Source organism: Perna viridis, chromosome 5 (assembly GCF_037379345.1).
Source record: "Perna viridis isolate PV_CMFRI_1.1 ecotype Kerala chromosome 5, ASM3737934v1, whole genome shotgun sequence".
Classification (NCBI taxonomy): Eukaryota; Metazoa; Mollusca; class Bivalvia; order Mytilida; family Mytilidae; genus Perna; species Perna viridis.
In genome coordinates, this window is record NC_142449.1 from 20,101,357 (window position 1) to 20,122,602 (window position 21,246).

Below are 21,246 nucleotides of genomic sequence, written 5' to 3' on the forward strand. Positions count from 1 at the left end.
ATTACTCTTACGATCACATGCTTCCATTTTTTTTTAATTTCTAATAGTTTTCCACTTGTATGAACATAGGTGAATGAACCCTGAAGTCTACAAGATACAATGTTTTATCTGAATAGTGTTACATTATTTAAGTTATGTTCCCATGGTTTCAAACAATTTACAGGATGGTTTCAGACGAGAAATATTTTTTTTTTTTTTGAATGTAGATTATCATATATTGTGTACTTTGATGGTGAATAAATCATACAAAGGATTCAATGCATATTTACATGAGAGACAAATTATTAATTGATTCATAATTTAACATGAGTTATTGTTAAGGTTACATTCTATTTTATAAAAGCAAAAACAATTTATCGTGCAGTGGCTGTACATGTAATTTTCAAAGGATTAAGGAGTCATTAAAATATTCTTATTTAAAGATTTGTTGTTAACTTAACAATCAAAATAATCAATCGGCTTGTTGGCAATCATATATAATATATACCGTGCGCACCATTTTTACAAAACTGGAAAAAACTGTATAGTAATATTAAATGCATATATAACAAGCATAATAATTATATAACAAATGTTTGTAATCAGTCAATTCATACAAAAAGCAGTCAATGGGATTTAATAATTTATAAAAAAAAAATACACATCTTAACTGCTAGTCCTGAGATACTCTCGCGGAGAAAACGTTGTTAAATTACAGTGTTGAGGTATATATTTCCCGCCGAGTCTGAAAGAAATAAAATAAGGAAAACTCAGAATAGTAGTTAAAATGAAAGAGGTTGCGTGACTATCTAAAACAAATAAATATATACCATATTGATGAATTCAAATTAACAAAATAGTATTTGGGAGTTGCCTCTGAGGGACAGAGCTATTTGCATATGTTATGAATGATGTCTAGATATACGAGAATACTTCCTATGGCACATGCTAGGACGATTTTGAGTCTAACATGTTTTTGAGTATCTTTATATATTGGACTCAGCTAACTCATGGCCTCCATTACACAATCACGATATCAGACTACTTGTTAGTTTGAAATGAAGAAGCATTTTAAAATCAATCATACCTCGTGACTTCTGGCCTAATTCTTCGTATATATTTGGTTTATCCTTTATTCCCAGTGTCCCGTAGTTCTGGGTTTCGCTGTAGATAAAAAAAAAATATCTATGAACTATAACGCGGTAAACAAATTGTAATTCACTCGATTAGTTCATATGCAATAACATTAAACGTAATGTTCATTAAAGGGGTATAACACAATGTGTTTGATCTAATTTATAGAGACAACAAAGGTTAATTATGTTTGTATTACTGAATACAAATACTAGGTAAAGTGTGGCAGAGCAATGAATAATGTAACTCGTCGTCTCATCTGAATGATTCCCTAGCGCCAACTGGGTTTTATCAAGGATCTCTAATTTGAATATTCCGACCTAAATACTTAGAGTGTATTGTTTATGAGGAAACCTTTCCCAATGACTAATGCCACTTATCATGGAAAATACAAAACAGTCATGAATTGTGTCTGTGTTTCGTGTGAACATTGGGAAAAGTCATTTTTGCATTTAAAATTTAAATTCATGTTTAAATTACTATTTTTCTGGTCTTCTGACATTGTGATTTTTGGTTATGAATATTGATATGTTGATGATTGTATTGCTTAACAAATAGTGACAAAAGAACAATACAACTTTAAAAACCAATTACCAACACAGCCTTTGTACACTCTTTACTTTAGAAAGGGTCAAAAACAAAACGTTTAAATTGTATTGTTTTGACGTTAGGAATGTTATTTTTTTTTCTTTTTTTTTGTGGAGAAATGGAAGGGCGTTAATCAAATTAGCTCAATAAAGTGCTATATTTCACTAAGATGTGATAAAATTCCATTAAAATTTGCCCAACTGCACAAACACGATGTATTAATTAATTAGAATTTCAGCATTTTTAAGCTTTTATACTTCTTCTGTGTGCAACTACCAAGAAAAATAAAACGTAACTAACAATTATTAAGACGATTGATGTGTTCCAATCATCTTCTTTACTCTTTACTCTTTAATCATGTTTATATTTACAACCGTTTGGTCGAACATCGTTTTACTAAAGTTAACTCCAATTTCAAATTAACAGTACGCGTTGCTATCATTTAGAAAAGATTTGCAATTTATTTGGCGCCACTCAGGTGTTACGCGGGTACAATACTCTGCTAATAGCAGGGGTAACGAAATGTAAGCTAGCATACCCTAGTGAGCACACGTTTATTGACTAAATACAATCGATGTGGCTTGGTCGATGTTCTTATTCTTCACTTACTGCACTCTATGTGAGAAAGCTATCACAATACAACAAATGAAAGACTTTTTACTTACGTATCAACATTTACATCTGAAAAACAGGAATTCAAAATTATATAAAAACGTGTATATAAGTAGTTTTTACAAAATATCTTCATGAAAAAAACAATCAAAATTCAGGCCTGCGTCATTGTTATTGTGTAGTGAGTGTTCATAGGACGATTTTCATTGCAACTTTAAACACCGTTTACACTCATTTCAATTCAGAAAATGTTCTTATCTCGTTTAACAGCATTTAATATGTACTTTAGTCAAGATATATCGTGTACTTTAATAGTGAAAAGAAGATTCAAAACATTAAACTAATATATGCATGGAAGGCTTAGATAATATTAACAGACTTGAAAATGAGTTCTATCTATCAAAAGCAATTGTCAAAAAAGTATTACGAAATATATGTGAATAATAAATCGCATTTTTTGAAGTTTAATGAAACATAATTTTAAAGTATCGTTTTGGAAAGGTTTGTTTTTATCTAAATAAACATATCATAGAATTTGTATTATTTTTCCATTGACCGCCTCTAAAAATATATATTCGTTTACAATTTATGGTTAAGTCTACTGTTTCAAGGAATATTTTGATTTCTATCTTCCCGAATTAACATGCCGCTTAATGTGGCAATAATACATATTGCAAGTAAAGCGTGGTTTTGTTAGTCCAGATTAATTCTGCTCTGGCGATGGTCGAAAATTGAACAAAAGTCTAGATTTCGATATTTTGGAAACTTATGCAAATTATATGCAAATTAGTTGCACAATGGTACTGATGCTGATTGTTATATATAAATTAAAGATGGGTGATCACAGGGTGGAATGGATGGGGTGAGGATGAGGTTCCAACGCGTGTAAATTGGTCTGTCACCCGAAAATGGTCATTTTGTCTATTTCTGGTCATTATTTGCTACCTATGGGGTTCAACGGGACTAAATCGGAAACCAAAGCACATTCATCCTACAGACTGACGACCGTGAAGGCTACCGAAGCCAACTAAAGTGTGTTCCAGTCTTGAGTGGGGGTCAGGGGCCTCCTGAAGAGGCATTGATGTGAATAAATGAGGATTTTTTTTCTCAAATTTTTGGCCTCTGTTTGTCCATAAACCGGAAGTAGTCAATACAAGGGGTTGACATCGAAATGCTGGTGACAGAAATAATTCATATTCGGTTTCCAGGCAAAATAGAGTATTACATATTAATTCCGCTCAGGCGAGGGTCCGAGAACCCTATCTCCGAAAACAAATCTCATTTTATTCTACAGCGGACACTCCTGACATCTTGTTTTAGCTTTCAAGTCATTATTTATTGACAAACTCTATATTAAATAGCCTCATTTTAAAGTACAGTCACGCTGTTTGCAGATGAACGCAGATTGTGCTTTTCTAAACTCAGATTTACACTGCCAGAACCGATAAAGCGGAACATGGTCCAATCCCGAAAAGTTCCGGGTGTAGCACGACAAGGGTTGATGATGATTTGTTTTACAAAAAATGAGCTTAAAATCCATCTTAGGGGCTTATATCATCAAGATGCACCATTATAAGTATTAAAACACAACATTTAGTACCAAACACCCAATTTTTGCTTTTTTTGAGTTCTCAAGGGTTAACAGGAAGGGTTAACGATAAAACATAAGTACAGTACCTGTATGGGATAAATGTCTAATTTTATGGGGTATGGAGCAATGGGGGATGAGGAATGGGTAATGGGGTATATGAATAGGGCAATAGAGAATGGGGCGAGGAAATAATTTTGATTGGTCAATCAAAAATTATTTGTCTGCCTTTTTCCGCAAGAAACGTGCATATCATAATTCTATGACAGCAATTTAAAGAGTTTTTTTTTAAATGGTGATTCCCTTTTAATTGGCAGAAATATGTCATTTGTCGCAACATCGAAAATGTTCATAATATTGCAAATTTTGTATTTTAAACAATAATTATGGACCATTATTGCAGTCAACATTGTTTGCACTCTTACAATCTGCAGAAATATGTCATTTTGAAGGAAATTGAACTGAAATTAATGTGTCGCAACCACACATATGATGCTTATTTTGACTCAGTTAATTTGCAAAAATATTTCATTTCTAAGAATTTGGTTTGAAAAATATATTTATCACAGCCATCAATATAATACTGATATTGAGTATTTTAACATTATTTACAATACTTTTAAATTAATAGATATAGACGCACATACACTTTGCAAAAATAATGTCATTTTGGAGAGTTTTGACTATAATATCTCGCAACCACCAAACGGATACTAATAAAACCATTTTTAATATTTTAAACAATAATTTTGGACCATTATTGAAATTAAAAATGTTCGCCCCGTATTTACAGAAATAAGTTATAATTGTGGAACTGTGACTGAATGTGCATACATTTGGTGTTTCCCTGTTTGAAATTTGACATAAAGCAAAAATATCCATTGTTGCCAGCAAAGAGTTTCAATAATGAACCATTCTACAGTCGCAGAGGATACGAAGCTTTATTTACATCATTACAAAGACTAAAATTGATAGAAAAATCATTTATTCAATATTTGATTTCTACCAAGAACATATTACATAATAATGAATAACCATATGAATAAATAACATTACAAAATGCAAAGTTGGGCAAAAAGTGCCCTAACCAATTATATAGCATAATTCAACACGCACAATTAAATACAATAAACATGAAAAGGTGGGGCCTAAAAGTGTCCCATTATATAAAACATAAATGCATACATAAACTATATTTAAAAAATAATAAAATAAAAGCAAAAAAAAAAATAAATAAATAAAAATAAAAAAAAAAACTGAGCAAACCAATCTTGGTAGGGTGGTATGAGGAAGGATTTTCCCGCTACCAATTAAAAAATATAACCAAAATTTGTAAAATACATACTTTATCCTTAGGAATTTTTACGCCGACTGTCCGCGTGGGTCAGCTCTTGCTGTAACCTGATAACCCCAAGATGCATGTGCCAATTGACCAATCAGATGAATGGATGTACATGATCACGCATGTATCATGCATGTACATCAGAGATAAATCGATCTTAGAAATTCGATATAATCATTAATAAATTAATGAAAATATATTGCGTGCTCGGCGGCGAGATTCTAAAATCATTATTGATTGCACAAAACATTTAGCATCCTGAATTCATTATACGTGTTTGATAAAGCATTTACTGATTTTCTTTTCGGAATGGAGAAAAGGCATTTGCCAACAGGAAATGTTTCGATGCAATTGGGGATAGAGCAATGGGATAATGTGGTATGGAGCAAGTGGGAAGTTTATCCCATACAGGGACTGTAGTCACGTATGTCAACCAATCAATGTATTCAAACAAAAATTAATGGTACATTGTAGTTTATGAAAAGTACACAAATCAACTGTAATTATACAGATACCTTAGTGGAGAAAATGAAATTAAGTATACTTTTCCCACCTTATCTGAGAGAATTAATGGACTAACCATTATAGTAGTAGCAAATAAATATGTTGCGTGACTGTCTATACATAAATAAAATAATGAACCATGATACTGTTTAAATTGTATTGAAACAATATTTTTAGGAATTGCCTTTCAGGGACAGAGCAATTTGAAATTGTAATGGGTCATGTCTGGACCAAGGAGAATACTGGAAACATCATATTGCACAGATTGTGCGCCCGCCTTAAAAGTTCAAACAATCCCTTCTTAACTACATCCGTAATTTCCGTTTTAGAAAAGTCCGAGTCGCCAATTTGCTTTTGTTACTTTGTATGTTTGATTTTAGTTAGTTTATGTTCAATGATATGTATGTCTGTTTTCCATTTCTGGTCTTTGTCACTGGATTACATTCCTTTGATTATCGCTATAACCTTGGTTTCCTTGATTACTCTCCCGAGACATCTCATTACAAGCAGGACGATTTTAGACCTATATGTTCTAGAGTATCTACATATATAGGACGCAGCTGGCGCCTGGTTACTATTAGACAATCACGAAGTAAGATTATTTGCCATTCTGAATTGAACTAGCATTTGAAAGTCAATCATACCTCGTGACTTCTGGCCCAAATCTTCGTATACATTTGGTTTATCCATTGTTCCCAGTGTCTCGTAGTTCCGGGTATCACTGAAAATTAAAAATATATCTTTCAACTAGCTAGTGTGTGAAAGCATAAAATGTGTTTACACGATAATTACAAATACAACAAACTAAAACGTAATGTTCGTTCAAAGGATTATGAAACACAATGTGTTTTATATCATTTATAGAGACAACAAAGGCTAATCATGTTTCTGTTTTTTAACAACAATGCTAGGTATCTCATCGGAATGATTCATATTTGTGTTGTGTGTGTATGTGTGTTGTGTGGTGAGAGAAAATTATTATATAAAGTATCAAATAAAACAGTATAGCAGTTATAGCAGTTATCAAAAGAATGTAACCCAGGAACAACGACCAGACAAGGAAACCAGACATACACAACAATAAGCATAAAGTAACTAAAATCATACATACAGAGTAATTATGACGATTATGACTTATAATTAAACATATAGTGTGGCGGACAGGTATTAAAAAGTGGTTATGTTTTCGAGTTATGAGGGCCTAGGGAGGGTAAACGACTATATCACATGTCAATCAAAAGATAAATCAATGTAGGTTTTGAATTTCGTTCTTATCAAAGTAAAAAACGGTAATGTTTTCTGCTTTTTTGCAATAATCAGAGGAAAGGATAAGGATCAATCGACCCCAAGCCACTTAAATTAGTAGCTTAAGTAAAATCGTTTATTGTAAATACCAGAAAACAGGTAACAGATCAATATCACATGTTTAGAATTTCAAAAATGTAAAAAAGAACGTTTTCTGACAAAAAGTGATTATTTAATCACAGAACAAAATTGCCTATAAACATTTTGCATTTTAGTGCATTTTAAATGATAATGGTAGTATAACAACGTAGAATATTACAGTGTATATCTAAGTAGTCTGTACTGAATAACAAATGAAATAAACACAACGGTATCGATTCAGTCTGCTACATGAGCTTTGCAAAATGAGTTTGAAGTTGAAAACTACTAATAATACTTAAATTGTAAAATATGGAATCAAATTACAGACAACCTGTTTCGTTTCCGAATTAAACAGATCAGCATTACTATTACTCCAAGTAACCTTTTTAGATGATAGATTGACATATTTTTTTTCCATTGTTCAATAATTGGGCGCTCAGCAATGTTCGTTTTGAGTCAATTCGAACGAAGAACAGGATATTCAAAGTCTCGACAAAGCACAGAATATACCAACATAGTCATACGAATAACGTTTATGAATTTAAATTATTAAATGCTCTCCCGTTGTTTGGAGGGAGGGCTTTGGCTAGCGATGATGTTTTTTACAGTTGTGATAAATCCCAGATTTATTTTTTTTTTCAGCTTTTCTAGGTATTTTAATTATAATGAATCAGAAATTGTTTCCTACTAATACGGCTTATACATCTTTTTGAGAGATAACGCTCTTAGAAGTTTTTGCTGCGTCTGTATGTCCTTAACGATATCTTTTTGCATTAAAATCTTTACGACGAATCTTGTTTGTTTTTATCAACTCGCCAAGTATAATCCGTTCAGAGAAGCGGCAGATGGAGAGCAGAGGGGGTTAGCCCCTCTATTTATTGGAAAATTCGTCATGTTTATATATATAAATTGACAAATGGTAAATAAAGTCCTAGCACACCCCTTTTTGGAGGAATCCCGGCTGGCACATCTACTTGTCAAAGTGTTGATCAGCACCTGCAAAGGATATTTCATTACGACCATCAGACTGGTCCACAACAAAGCATCAGGCTATATAAATATTGCATGTACACGTATGCACATCCTTCCATGCCAAGTTCAAATTTCACAAGTGTGTATGAGTATTGTCAAATTTATTACGGAATCCAGCCTTGATTCGTGGTTAAATCTTTAACGTTGTATTTGAAGTCCAAGCATATAAAGACAAGTGCAAAAAAAAAGAAACAATATGTAATATTTTTGAAAGCACAAGATTAAATCTCAAAACTTTAAGTCTTTTCGCCATAACGTAAGGTAGACTCGATACTCTACTATCTTTTCATAAAACAGACAAATTTTCCGGAAGAAATTCCGCGTTATACAATTATAGTACGATTTATTGTTTAAATGATTGGAAATTTGAAACGTAAAACTCATTTTGCGAAGCTCATGTTGCATATCAAATCAAGACCGTTGTGATTAGTCTATTTTTTTCAGTAAAGAATATTTAGATATGCAATGTAATATTCTACGGTGTCTTATTATCTCTTAATCATTGAAAATGCACTAAAATATATTATTTTTGTTTTCGGGATAAACTTTATTTTTACATTGTTCATATTCTATACTTGTGATCTTTACCTGAAACATGTTTTTCGATACCTACAATTAACGATTTTACTTAAACTACATATTCAAGTGTCTTGGGGTTGATTGATTTTTGACCCCTCCTCTAATGAATGCAAAATATCAGAAAAATTGCCACTTTTAAGTTAGAAAAGAATAATATTTATAAACTACAATTGATCTATCTTTCCATTGACATACAATATAGCTGTATGTACTCTAGGCCCATTAAATTCCGAAAAAATCCTCAGCCGTCCGCTTCACTAATACGCTTTTTTAACTCTATTTTCTAGATGCTATACAATAAAATGATATAGATAGACCTCTCGTGTTAAGTCGATGAGCATGCATGACACATATTCCGCGAAGTAGAGCTTGGTTATAACAATATTACTTCGTTTACATTGTATATTGCACATGCAGTACGAGTGCTCATCGACTATACCACAGTTGACACAAAAAAGGGTATATTCTATCGTTGGTGTCGATTATCATACACTATACTACAATAATAATCTGTTGTAAAACGTGACTTCTTGTCATACAATATTTCAAATATCTCCTAACAGTATGCTTTTATTAATTAAAACATATGGACCAAATATATTAAGCGGATAGGTGAATGCATCACCTGGAGCTATTAAAGGCGCCAGATCTTATATTTTAACACTTGGACTTAAATGCAATCTATTAATAAAATTCATACTTGACATACCAACTACATATAAACTTAATAGTTTGTATATTTCCCATCGATTAATGCATGATATAGATTAGTCTCATATTAGTTTGTGGCAGCTGGTTTGTTTAGCAGTTCACATAAATTTGTCCCATTGAACTTAAAGAATCTATTTGAGTATGCCGACCCCATTTCACTAAATCTTTAATCCAATTGATATATCAATTTTAAACAGTCATAAAATGTAATCTTTTTAAAAAGGAAACAAAATATAGTGTTTAAATGATTCTGTTTGTGCGTCAAGTATGTTTTTGATGTAAAAGGTGGGGGATCGTTATCATTGCCTATTTTCACCAAATATAAGTTATGATAAATAAAATATAACATTGGCCTGTTACATGTAGCACAAACGATTAAGATTTTGTAACTTATTAGAATTTAAGCATTTTTTTTTATCGTACTGAGTAAAGACGATGGCTGTGTTCATCTATCCTACTCCACACTTAAGTTTATATAACATCTGTTTGGTTGAAAATTGTTTTACTTGCGTTAATTTTCGAATTTTAAATAAACGGAACGATTTGCTATCCGATTAGTACTCTTCTCTTTTCACAGTGGGGTAGCAAAATGTATGCGTTCATCAACTGAATACAACCGATGTGACTCGGTCGATATTCTAACACATGACGTCCTGCACTAGATGCACACATGCTATTAAGATACCCAAGATGTATCAAGATGTCTTGCTTCAATGATTCTAGAGTTTATACTTACGTCAAATCATCACTACAATCTGAAAAAAGAATTCATGATTTTATAAAAAGTGTGTATACTAAGTTTTTACAAAATATTCGCATAAAAACATAAACGTAATTTTAAGTTACTTTTAAGTCTATCTCAACATCATGAAGGAAATAGGATAAGGGTTAGAAAGGTGGCATATCTATTTATTTTAAAAATGATGTAGAGTAACGAAATTTAATAGTGGTTTCCTTTACTAGTCAATATTATAGCGGCGGGACAAAAAGGCGACATGAAATACTTCTTTAAAAGAGATATTATTCTTAATGTGTCAAAAATGAACTATTTTATACAAGAAAAAGAAAAGCATGCGATCCTTAATTTTAAGAAACCATATTACATTTACTTGTCCTAAAGCGGGTAGTTACCTTAGAAAGTTAATGTGTATTGTTTGTTAAACAAATACAAATGCAAAAGAAAACGAAACGGGGTATTTCATTTCTGCTTCTATCAAATGATGACAAAAGACCTATGTTTTGTATATATTTGTTTATGCCTTTATTGAAATTCACTAAATTTTATTTTTGTCTACATCTCAAAGTTGAAAAGATTCCATCAGATATATATTGTCATGCAAAGTTATAGTTTACTAGTATTTAGCCAATAAAATAGGAAATAAGTAGATGTAATACAATTTTTCGATTATGTTTTCCCATGAGAAACTTACAAATCAATTACGAAAATTCCCACTATGCACTGTTGGAAAAATTACTATTCAATTGGTTAACAAGCAGTAGATAAACGAGGAGCATGAAAATGGGCAGCACAGTACAAACCATAATGCAAAAGCCATAAACCAAATATCTAACAATTCCCTTTAAAGTGTAACAAGCGGACGTACGGACAGGCAAAGTGATTGCTGTATAGCGTCCTCTCTTATGACTTGGGTTATAAAGATGTATACAACTAAATACCGTGATTATCTGTTATGTTGTAGTACACTTCAAAATTCGAATGTTTCCCTGTAGATTCTAGATGTTTTCGTTCCCTGGAATATATTTGATTTACACTTCTTTTATTTCGCAGAAGATCGGATGACTATCCTATTTGCATTTTTTTGAAAGATCAATTTGAATGTTTAATTTGAATAAACGACGCATGGTGAACTTTCTGCTAATTATATTTTCAGGTACTTCCGATAAGTCAGACATCTACACTCGAATGTACATAGCATTTTGAATCGTTACAAGTCCAAATATTTATTTTTTTAAATTTTCATACCCAGATTTATTTTACATCCACAATGAGTCAAACGTATATAACATACTATCATAGTACGACTTTAACTTACTTTTCTGACATCCGTCTACCTGAAAAAGGCAAATTATTTGAAAACGCACTTTCTACAGCCATTTATTTGGTATTATCTTTTTTTAACGATAATTTCATTTGCGTTTGATATATATAAAACTTTTATATGGTAAAATTTTTAAGGCTTTATGATAGACATGTTTCTATAAGTCAGTTTTAGCAATGAATAATTGGCACGTCCAAAGTATTCTTTTCCTGATAACCTATCAAAGACATTTTCAAATATTTCAATATTTATATTTTTTTCGAACAACTTTTTAATTTTAGAAACTAATTTGATTAAAACTTGATTGTCCAGTATTAACAAATATCAAAGATTTTTTTCTTATAAATCATCTGGATGGCGATTCTGGCATTATAGTCAAAACATAACTAGTTTAATATACAATTCGTGTCGTGGTATTCGGTCGTTTCTGACTATTTTTTTTTCTAGACGGTTATTAGCAATTCTACCTTGGGACAACGTTTACATCGTAGCGTCAAACGGAATTCCAAGCATCTAATTAGATTTGTTGGATATGTTCACCACAAAAAGTAGTTTTGTGTTCGCTATTCAGGTACCAGTCTTTATAAAAAGAGCAGAAAGTAGGTTATTCAAAATGTTAGAATCTCAACGACTTCACTTTTACTTCTCATTCACAATATTTAATTCGAGATATACATTTATATATGTATTATTCTGAATGAGGTATACAAGAGAAATACGGTTAGCATTTTGCAAGAGTTGTTGTTTCTGATTTATTTAATTTACGTTGGTGGTTAACGTGCGGTTTTCTCAACAAGACTGATCTCATTACAGGAAGCAGTAATATTGTCACATAAACTTATAGCATATGTAGACCAAAGCATCTTTCTTCTATGGTTTTTTAACACCATGAATCACCTTTTCCACACACAGTGTCGGAGTTTTATTTGGACTGTTATTTGAGTAATTACAACTGACGTTCAAAGAGGGATATTGACATTTTGCTTCTCCAAAAGAGTGTTTTAAACAAGACATTTTGAATTCATTTTTGAAATTGCAATTGATACACAAAATATGTCATGTAGAATTACATTCTTTTCATTACCGCTATAACCTTGGTTCCCTTGATAACTCTTTGAAATCGAAATTGTAGTATTAATTTACATGTACATCAATACTTGTGATATATATGAAAGAACAGTTCAAGACAGATGGGGGGGCCAAGGCGTATTAAGATAAAAGGGGTTCAGAGCTATTATTTGCTTATCTTTGTCTTTTTGTTCTACAAAATAAAAAAAAGATCAACAAAAAGGGGATCCGGAACCCCAATGCAGATTAGCCACTGATTTCTCAGATATCAAAATAATTCAAGGCGAGTGGTAACGATATTATTATTTTAAAAATGATTTATTTGAATTGATGACTGATAACTTACTCGACAAAACAGTGGAACAATGTTTGCTACATGTATATACCGTTAAATTTGGATTCTAACAATTTGCAAAATTGCAATCGAACAAATACTGGTGAGAAAACACTGACATTAAAATCCTTTTGGCATTCAAGTTTAGACTTATCCCTCAATATCATTATGCATTTAGCTATCCTGTATACATTTTATCATAGGATGCATATTCGTTTGAACAACCTGACAAAATCACTTTTAAATTGCAAAGCAACCCTTCAATACTTTCCACCAGAAAACAATTAATATAAACGCCTGGATATTTCTTACACCGGAAACAATAATGATTAGAAATCCAATAATGATTTTCGTACTTGATACAGAAATTTACAAATGGTGGTCTAGATCTATGTCCCACAGTTCGTCATTGATATATATTTATTTGAGTTTATTATACTCGGAACGAACTCTTTGAACAATATGTTTAACTTCGAATTTAAGTTAGAAGAATGTCGTTGATTTTGCAAGAAGAAATCAACATTGAATTAGGTTTATTACTATCAACGTTAGAGCTCCTTGAAATCAACGTTGGGTTAAGGCTAATGTTGAAAAGCTGAATGGGAAATGTTGAATCAATGCCGTATCATAGTTGATGTCTCAACGTAATACTATCAAAGTGAATACACTCTGAAATGAAAAATTCAAACTACAGTGTATTATTGCATAGGATAGTCCGATGTCGAGCTAATTCAGCACTTTAGTCAATTACGTTTGCTCCTATTTTTATCTTATTGATTTTGTTGTGATTCAAAATATTTGATACATTAGCTCCTTATGTTATTTTATTGTTTCAATTAATTAATTCATTAATATATCGCATTTTGATATGGCTGATTGGATGAATCACATATATTTTGGAGGGGGGGTCCTTAAATTTTATATGTAAGTTCATAATTAACTGCGGTGCATTTAGTCAGAAAAAAAAAGAAAAAAAAACATTCTGTCTTTTATTTCCTTATGTTTTTATTTCAATATTTTTCAAATTTGCATTTCTTTTTTCTTCAGTTATCAAATGGTGGACGGATATTCTAAACAGGCCGTCTATCTTGCGTCAAAGATCAATATGTGTTTTCAAAATAAATATATTTGATTAATATGAGTGCAAACAACATTGAAAGCTCAACGTTTAAACACAGTTGAAAGTTCTACGTTAAACAGATTTGATGTAAAGCAACCTTGATATAATGTTTGAAGGTCATCACACAAAATAGACATTATATCATCTGAGTAGCTGGTACCACAATGGTCCTGACTTACTACATATATTTCAAATGAAATGGTGGGTTAAATCTAGTGGGTTTTAAAGCAAACCTCCATATTAAATTGCGGCATGAATATGCCCGTTGTGATTAAATAGCATTTGCATGCTATAGTATCATAAAATAAATGGTCATACCAGAACAAAAAATAATTTAAAAAAAGCAATCAGTCCTCATTGTTTGAAAAGAAACTGAGTATTTTTCAACCAAGGATTGATATCTGTAAAATATTTTGGAAAATGGCCTTTTGAGACACATTTTCGCACATCCCCGATTCAGGAGCTTATTGAGTGTCTGTAGTAGTTTGAGGCAATGGAGTTTTTATTATACGAATCTTAAATTGTATTAAACGTATGAAGCAAGATTGGCATAAGGCGTGTCTAAACTATCGTCCTAGACATAAAATGGTGACATTCATTTTTATCAACCTTAAATGGAAAGTCAATCTTTTGAGATAGGTACCCCAGAACCACTTTGGCTAATATTTAATGCTTGCAGTATATGAGGCCAGGTACATATTCAAGTACAATTGGTTCTATTCCAATTGGAATAATTTTGGCTTTGCTCTTCCATGGTAAATTAATGAAAAGGAAGCCTTTACTGAAGAATTGACTTGACTGCTTAACATTGGGCCCAATAAACAGGTGGTTTGCAGTATAAACAAATATTCATAAAAAAATATTATTTTAATTTCTCATTTAAGAAAATTACTTTGGTTGTCAGTTTATCATGGTTTTTATTTAACAGCCCTGCATGTAGGAGGGAAAAAAATGTTATTGAAAATATGATATATTGTACAGTCCTTGAACCGATCCGCGCAACAATTTGACGGATCGATGACCGTTAACTGATTGATCGCTAACGGATCGATGACCGATGACCGGTGACCGATCTGATCGCTGTTTTGTTATGTAAAATGACGTAAGATGTGTTTGAAATAAAATAAATGTAAAATAAAAGTATAAATTGATCTTCAAATCTATTACATTATGTAATTATGTGTAAAATTGACAAAGAAAACAATAAAAACTGTAAAATACAGTGACCGCTCTGTAATCATGTGATGCGATCACCGGTTTAATGGATCGGTTTGAAGGATCGATGATTGACCGGAAAGTTTCCATGTCTGTTTCGTTTTGTTTTTGCAAAATTTCCCCTAGGACTTTTATTTTTATATGACTTTTTCCATCATTAACTCTAACTTGATACAATCTTTTGATATAAGCAGTCATTTAAGCACACAAGCAGTTCTTTTTTTGGATTAGATGGACTTTTTTTGGTTAAAGAAAAACAACCCTGTTCAATCGGAAGGATTTGTCAGATGTCCTTCTACCTAACCCTACCAGGTTTAGGTTTATTCTTTTAGTACTACAGCCTGCTATTTTTTTATTCTTCCACACTTCTTATTAATTCTGTACTTTTTATTACTTTAATGCCAATGTTATTAAACTGTGGTCTTTAGTCTAAATGTGTATATTATCTTTGCTTACATATTTTATTTGGCATACTGAACAGGTATGGTGTATCCAACCTGGAGGGTGAAAGCAAGAACTCCTCAAGTGTTGGCAGGCAGGGAGGCAAAGAAGAAGTAGTGGATTTTTTCTCTACTATGGGTGGACCTTATTGAGGTGGGTTTACTGATGATTCATATAGGATTAAAGCGAGTTTAAAAAGCATGCTAATTTCAGTTCTGCATCATTGAACATTTACTTACACATCAGTTTATGTATATAAAACTGAGATAGATTACTCAACCATGTCTTAATGTATATTTCAGTTTCATTATTGTCATATTGATAGCAAGCTGGAGTTCCCCTAATTACAATTAGAATTGTGAAAGATCAACTGCAGGATTTTTTTTTAGTGCTCTTTTGAAGACACATAAACAACATCACAATCCAAAGTACACAAAAAAGAAGTCTGAACCAAACAAATAATAACCATATATTATTTTATCCATTTTGGAAAATATGTAAGATGGTTTATGACCTTGTTCTTTATCTTTGATTATGTTAAGGTTAAAGCCTATGCTAAGCCCTATCAAAGTAAAGGTTTGTAATAATTCATTGGAAACATCCCTCTTTCCAAAACGGAAAATGACTGCCCCTCGGACCAATAAAGAGCTTTATGGGGCCACATGATATGACCACATTGAACTATGTTCACTAAGGGCAAGTGTTGACACAATATTACTATTTGACATACTTAAACATAGGGACTTATATATTATTAGCACAGCAAGACGTTTGGACATAATATAGCACATGTAAGTTACAAGATGCTTTAGTTATGATTTGAGCGTGTTCACCAAATATCTTAGCCTTAATCAAAAGACCAAGACACGTCTATTCTTGCGTCACTATCATAAATTTGTAAGCACATAAGTGTCTTCGATATGTGTGTTAACACTCAGCAACTAAAAAAAAACTACTGTGTGAATTACAAATTTCCATATGCAATATCCCAATGATAGAACCTACTGTTAAAAAAAAGGCTGGGTCCAGCTCTGTGGTCACGTGATACGTTCACCGGCATAATGGACTGGTTATCACGGATCGATGACTGACCGGAAACTGATGGGTGATCGATGGCCGATCGCAATTTTTGTTGCACAGATCGGTTCAGGTACTGTACCAAGTTTAGTTCCATTTTTTCCAGTAGTGTCAGAGGAACAGATTGTTGAAAGAAACAGCATTAAAAATAGCGAAAAAAACATAAAAAAATTGCAAAAACTCCAACATGGCTCAATAGATTCAAATGAGAATTTGACCACAAATATATCTCATCATGCTGGAGACTTTCACCCACGTCAGAATTTGGCTTAACCTAATGGTTTTGGAAATACATGCAAAAAAATCTTCCGTCTGACCCTATGTTCTATGTTAAGTAACGGCAGCCATGTTTTTGACGGATCAAAAGTCTAAACACAACTTTTGTGCAAGATACCCTAAGGAGCATTTGTGCAAAGTCATGTAATTTGGCTCAGTAGTTTCAGAGGAGAAGATTTCTGAACACAATTGTTAACGGACGACGACGACAATGACGACTGATGCCAAGTGATGACAATAGCTCACTTGGCCTTTGGCCAGGTGAGCTAAAAAAAATTGCTTTCGGGCTTTGGTCCAATTTCGTTCCCCTATAACTCAAAAGCCGTAAAAGATAAGTCTAATGTAAAAAAATAAAGTGGAAAATATTGAAATAATAATCATCAAAATTGTTTTCACATTAACCTTCCCTCTGAATTCTAATGATAATTCATATAACCTCTTATTAGTACCTTATTTACAAAAGGGGTGGACAAAAAATATTCAATAAAATGCTAGATACACCTCCTGAATTGTTAGGACAATATGGACACAAAATTCAAGCTTCATATAGCCTGGACTAATTTTGATCGTAATTAAAATAATGACACAGGATAATATTTTACCAAGAATACCTTAAATATTTGCAATAAGATAGTTTATAGACTTTCAGTGAAGGCATGGCAGTTTGTGGTACAATTGCAGGGACATTTTTATCAAGTTATTGTACTAAAATTATGACAAATCTTATTTCAGATCCGTTCTTGGTTCCGAATTGTTCACATTCAAACCCCAACCTTTATAATCAATTCTACATTGTCTTTTAATACCACACCTTGTGGTATAATCATAATGAGATCCATTAATTTATAGCCAAGTTATTGTACAGACAAAATACAAATACTCGTTTTAGGGCACTTTTTGTCGAGAAACCGTAAAATTATTCGAAGCTTTCTTTTTGTGGTATGGCACCTTTATTTATAATTAAAGATATACACACTTCTACCCAGGTAACTGTCTAGAAACCCAATGTAATTGTCTGAGACAGCTGAACAGCATGCACCCACTATGAACAAAAATTAGTATAGGCCTTGGCAGTATATAACAGTCCTTACCCTCCGACTATTATGAACTGTCCATCACTTAAACAATCGAAGACAGGAAAAGATAGCCCTTACCTGTATTGTATATTCCTGTGATAGACTCTTATTTATCATTATAGGCATTGACAATATTTCCTATACTATAATGAACTGTACCGAATTGTTGCTGTTCATGATAGTCGGCGACAAATTTACCAAACCTAATCTAATTCCTTAGGGTCTGTTTAGGTAGATGTTCAATGAAGTATAAAATGCTGGGTAGCTGGAGAAAATAGCATCTACCAAAATTCTTGTTAAAATGAAGTTGTTAAGCATTGTTTCACAGTAAAATTAAAACTAGAAACCAAACGTGTCCAATCCAAATACACAAAAATTAAAATCGTGTCATCCATTGATAACAGACGTAACTCCGGTGAAATTATTTGGATAAACGGAAGTGCAGATAAACGGAAGACGAATCAAATATTCTTCAACTCGTCGGGTGGCGTTTGAAAATGTATATCAGGCACGTTAAATATTCCATTGAGTAACATGTCATTGTCCCAGTCTTTGATGGCCATAGAGAGTAAAACAGTATTGACAGTACACTGTTGTGGTTTTTGTTTTGTTTTGTTTTGTTTTTGTTTTTGTTTTGTTTTTTGTTTTTTGTTTTGTTTTGTTTTGTTTTGTTTCGTTTTGTTTGTTTTTTTTTGTTTTTTTTTTTGTTTTTATTTGTTTGTTTGTTTTTTTTTTTTTTAAAAAAAGGATTAAATGGTCTGAGTGTAAAGTTGTGTTTCTTTTTTCAAAGCAGAATGTTCTTGCAAAATGTTAATACTACTATTAAATAGGAAGAGTCAGTATTTCCTAATCATTTGATTTTTTTACAATGTTGCAGAGCCCTCTCTTGGATAGGGTAGTGAGTAAGCAATTTGTTTGTTTGGTGGGATTTAACGCCCGAGCAGCAGTGGATGATAAAATGAACGTGAAAAGATGAAATGAAAAATGGGATAGGACACAAGGACAATGGGGTCGACAAATTTTGATTGCCACTGGAAATAGGCAGAGGTGGGTAGGGTCGGGCAATTTAGCCTTCTGTAGCAGAACCTTATGGTTCCTACTCCGGGGGAATACCACAGTAGAGTTTTTTAAGGTGCGGTTAACGTAGCATCTGTCCAAACACGGTGCACCACTATGGTTTTCGGCCAGGTTTTCCGTATTATAGCCTGACAACCCCAGCACGTAACACCAGGGGTACCCCATTCCACCACCTGGGGCACACAACCCAATTGCTCTGTGGGCAGAGCGCCCTAACCCCCGGCTAGGGTTCTGAGCACTATTTATTCGCCTTTTACGACAAGCTTATCGCTGCTGCAGGCTTATTCTTTTGACACCCGGACCTGCACGGGTCTTGAGTAAGCAAATTATTTCTTAAAAACTAATCTAAATCGGTGTTTCTAAACACTGCTCAGGGGTTCCACTACTGAGTTCATATACGAAAAATCAAGATACAAAACTAAATTATTTACGCCATTTAGACGATATGTATTATACCTTTCAACAGGCGCGGCCCTTGTCAGAGATATTTATCCGTACAATCAAAATACTGCTATTGCTTTAAAATGGTATGATGATTTAAAAACAAATATTAGTTTTTATCAACCTCACCCCCGGTAGAAACGGACGGACGGACAGACACACCCAGCACTTTATATTTGTAAAAACAATCTGCAAACGGTTTACAAATGACTAATTATGGTTTAATGTCCTTTGACAGAAAGGAAAAGAATGACTTACCAATCAAACAGACCCTGTTTTGAACAAGTTTTATGGCTAAAACAAACCAAGTCGACACTATCGTTTGCAACAAAAATAATATGTTTGGCATAGTTGTTGCTCGATAGGTTACACGTATCACGTGATTCTTATTTAAGACTTAGCGTAATAATACACACAAAAATAAAGAGAGTATATGTGCCTATACAATACATTTTTAATGTGTCTCTGATGCTTATTTTCCACATGTCAACACATACTTAATAATACTGTGTTTCAATAGTCAATTGTAACAACAGAGATTTCCACTAAATGGATGAACAAATGGACGTACCAATAGGGATTGCCTCTGTTTTGTCATGTTGAATGACCTCAAGTTTAGTAGAAATAATTCTCAAACTAAGTTTTAACTTGTTTCGATGTCATTGCAATTATAATCAAAATTGATGCAATGTATTTATAAACTGGGCCTTTTATTCATTAGCGTGAAAAAGGTAATAATATCATACGTAAAGTTCGTTCAGTTACGAAGAAATACGTATAGCCAGGATTATAGAAGGGGATGAAACTTTAAAATGTTAATTGTAGCCCACTGTCTCTTAGCTTTATTTTTTTTCTTATAGCTTTTTGAATATTTCTTATATTTTATTAAATAACCAAACAAAAAAGAAAATAAATGTATTTTGAATTTCTAAACTATGAATTATTATCTGTATGCAAAATATTTGCAAGAGCTACACATCATTAAAACATTATAAAGACAATGCATTTAACCATTAGAAAGGAAATGATGTGGCACTACACATGAAAGTTCAAAACCTTCGAATAATATTTCATAGTTCTTCCGTAGACGTAATTTTGAAATATGAAAAAAAAAAGATACAACGGGGAAACCCTTTCAGATCCACCTGGGGTCTGGCAGTATAATAACGTCTGCATAACAGCCTTGTCCGAGTTCTTCGGTCAGATATCCCGAAGGCTGCATCTAGGTGTACCATATGTATTTTAAATAACAACGATGTATAACATTTTTGAGCTTGGATTATAACAGAGTATGGGGATTAGAAGTATATACAAAGTTTATGCTGATGGTACTGATACATTAATGAACTTATGGTCTGAGTAGAAGACTTTATCCATGCCAATATTTATAGTAAAAATACCCAACATGGGTGTTAAATGAAAAATATTAATTTTATAGCATTTTTTAAAAAGAGTTTTCATGTCACAGTGAGAAAGCGCACTTTTCTAATGAAGTCAAAATTTTAAAAAAAGAGGAGAAGGAGCCTGTGACCATGGAAATAAAGAAGATCTCAAAGTTTCGTGGCATTCGCTAAAAGCTTTTTTTTCAGTTAATGGGTGAAAATGA

The 21,246-nt window shown here is 32.5% G+C and overlaps 1 protein-coding gene across 4 annotated transcripts in view; it reads right to left on the minus strand.

Annotated features, from left to right (window-relative positions):
- Positions 1–264: 264 nt before the first annotated feature.
- The window catches only part of LOC148616442 (neural cell adhesion molecule 1-like), a 70,280-nt gene continuing 49,298 nt past the window's right edge, over positions 265–21,246 (minus strand). For all 4 annotated transcript variants that reach the window (XM_088583464.1, XM_088583467.1, XM_088583466.1 and 1 more), the window contains 7 exons: positions 11,510–11,528; positions 11,133–11,206; positions 10,192–10,210; positions 6,392–6,468; positions 2,367–2,382; positions 1,067–1,143; positions 265–724 (listed from right to left, as the gene is read on the minus strand). In XM_088583464.1, coding sequence (XP_088439590.1) covers positions 687–724; positions 1,067–1,143; positions 2,367–2,382; positions 6,392–6,468; positions 10,192–10,210; positions 11,133–11,206; positions 11,510–11,528 — 320 coding nt within the window. In that variant the 3' untranslated portion in view covers positions 265–686. The remainder of the gene's footprint in view (positions 725–1,066; positions 1,144–2,366; positions 2,383–6,391; positions 6,469–10,191; positions 10,211–11,132; positions 11,207–11,509; positions 11,529–21,246) is intronic.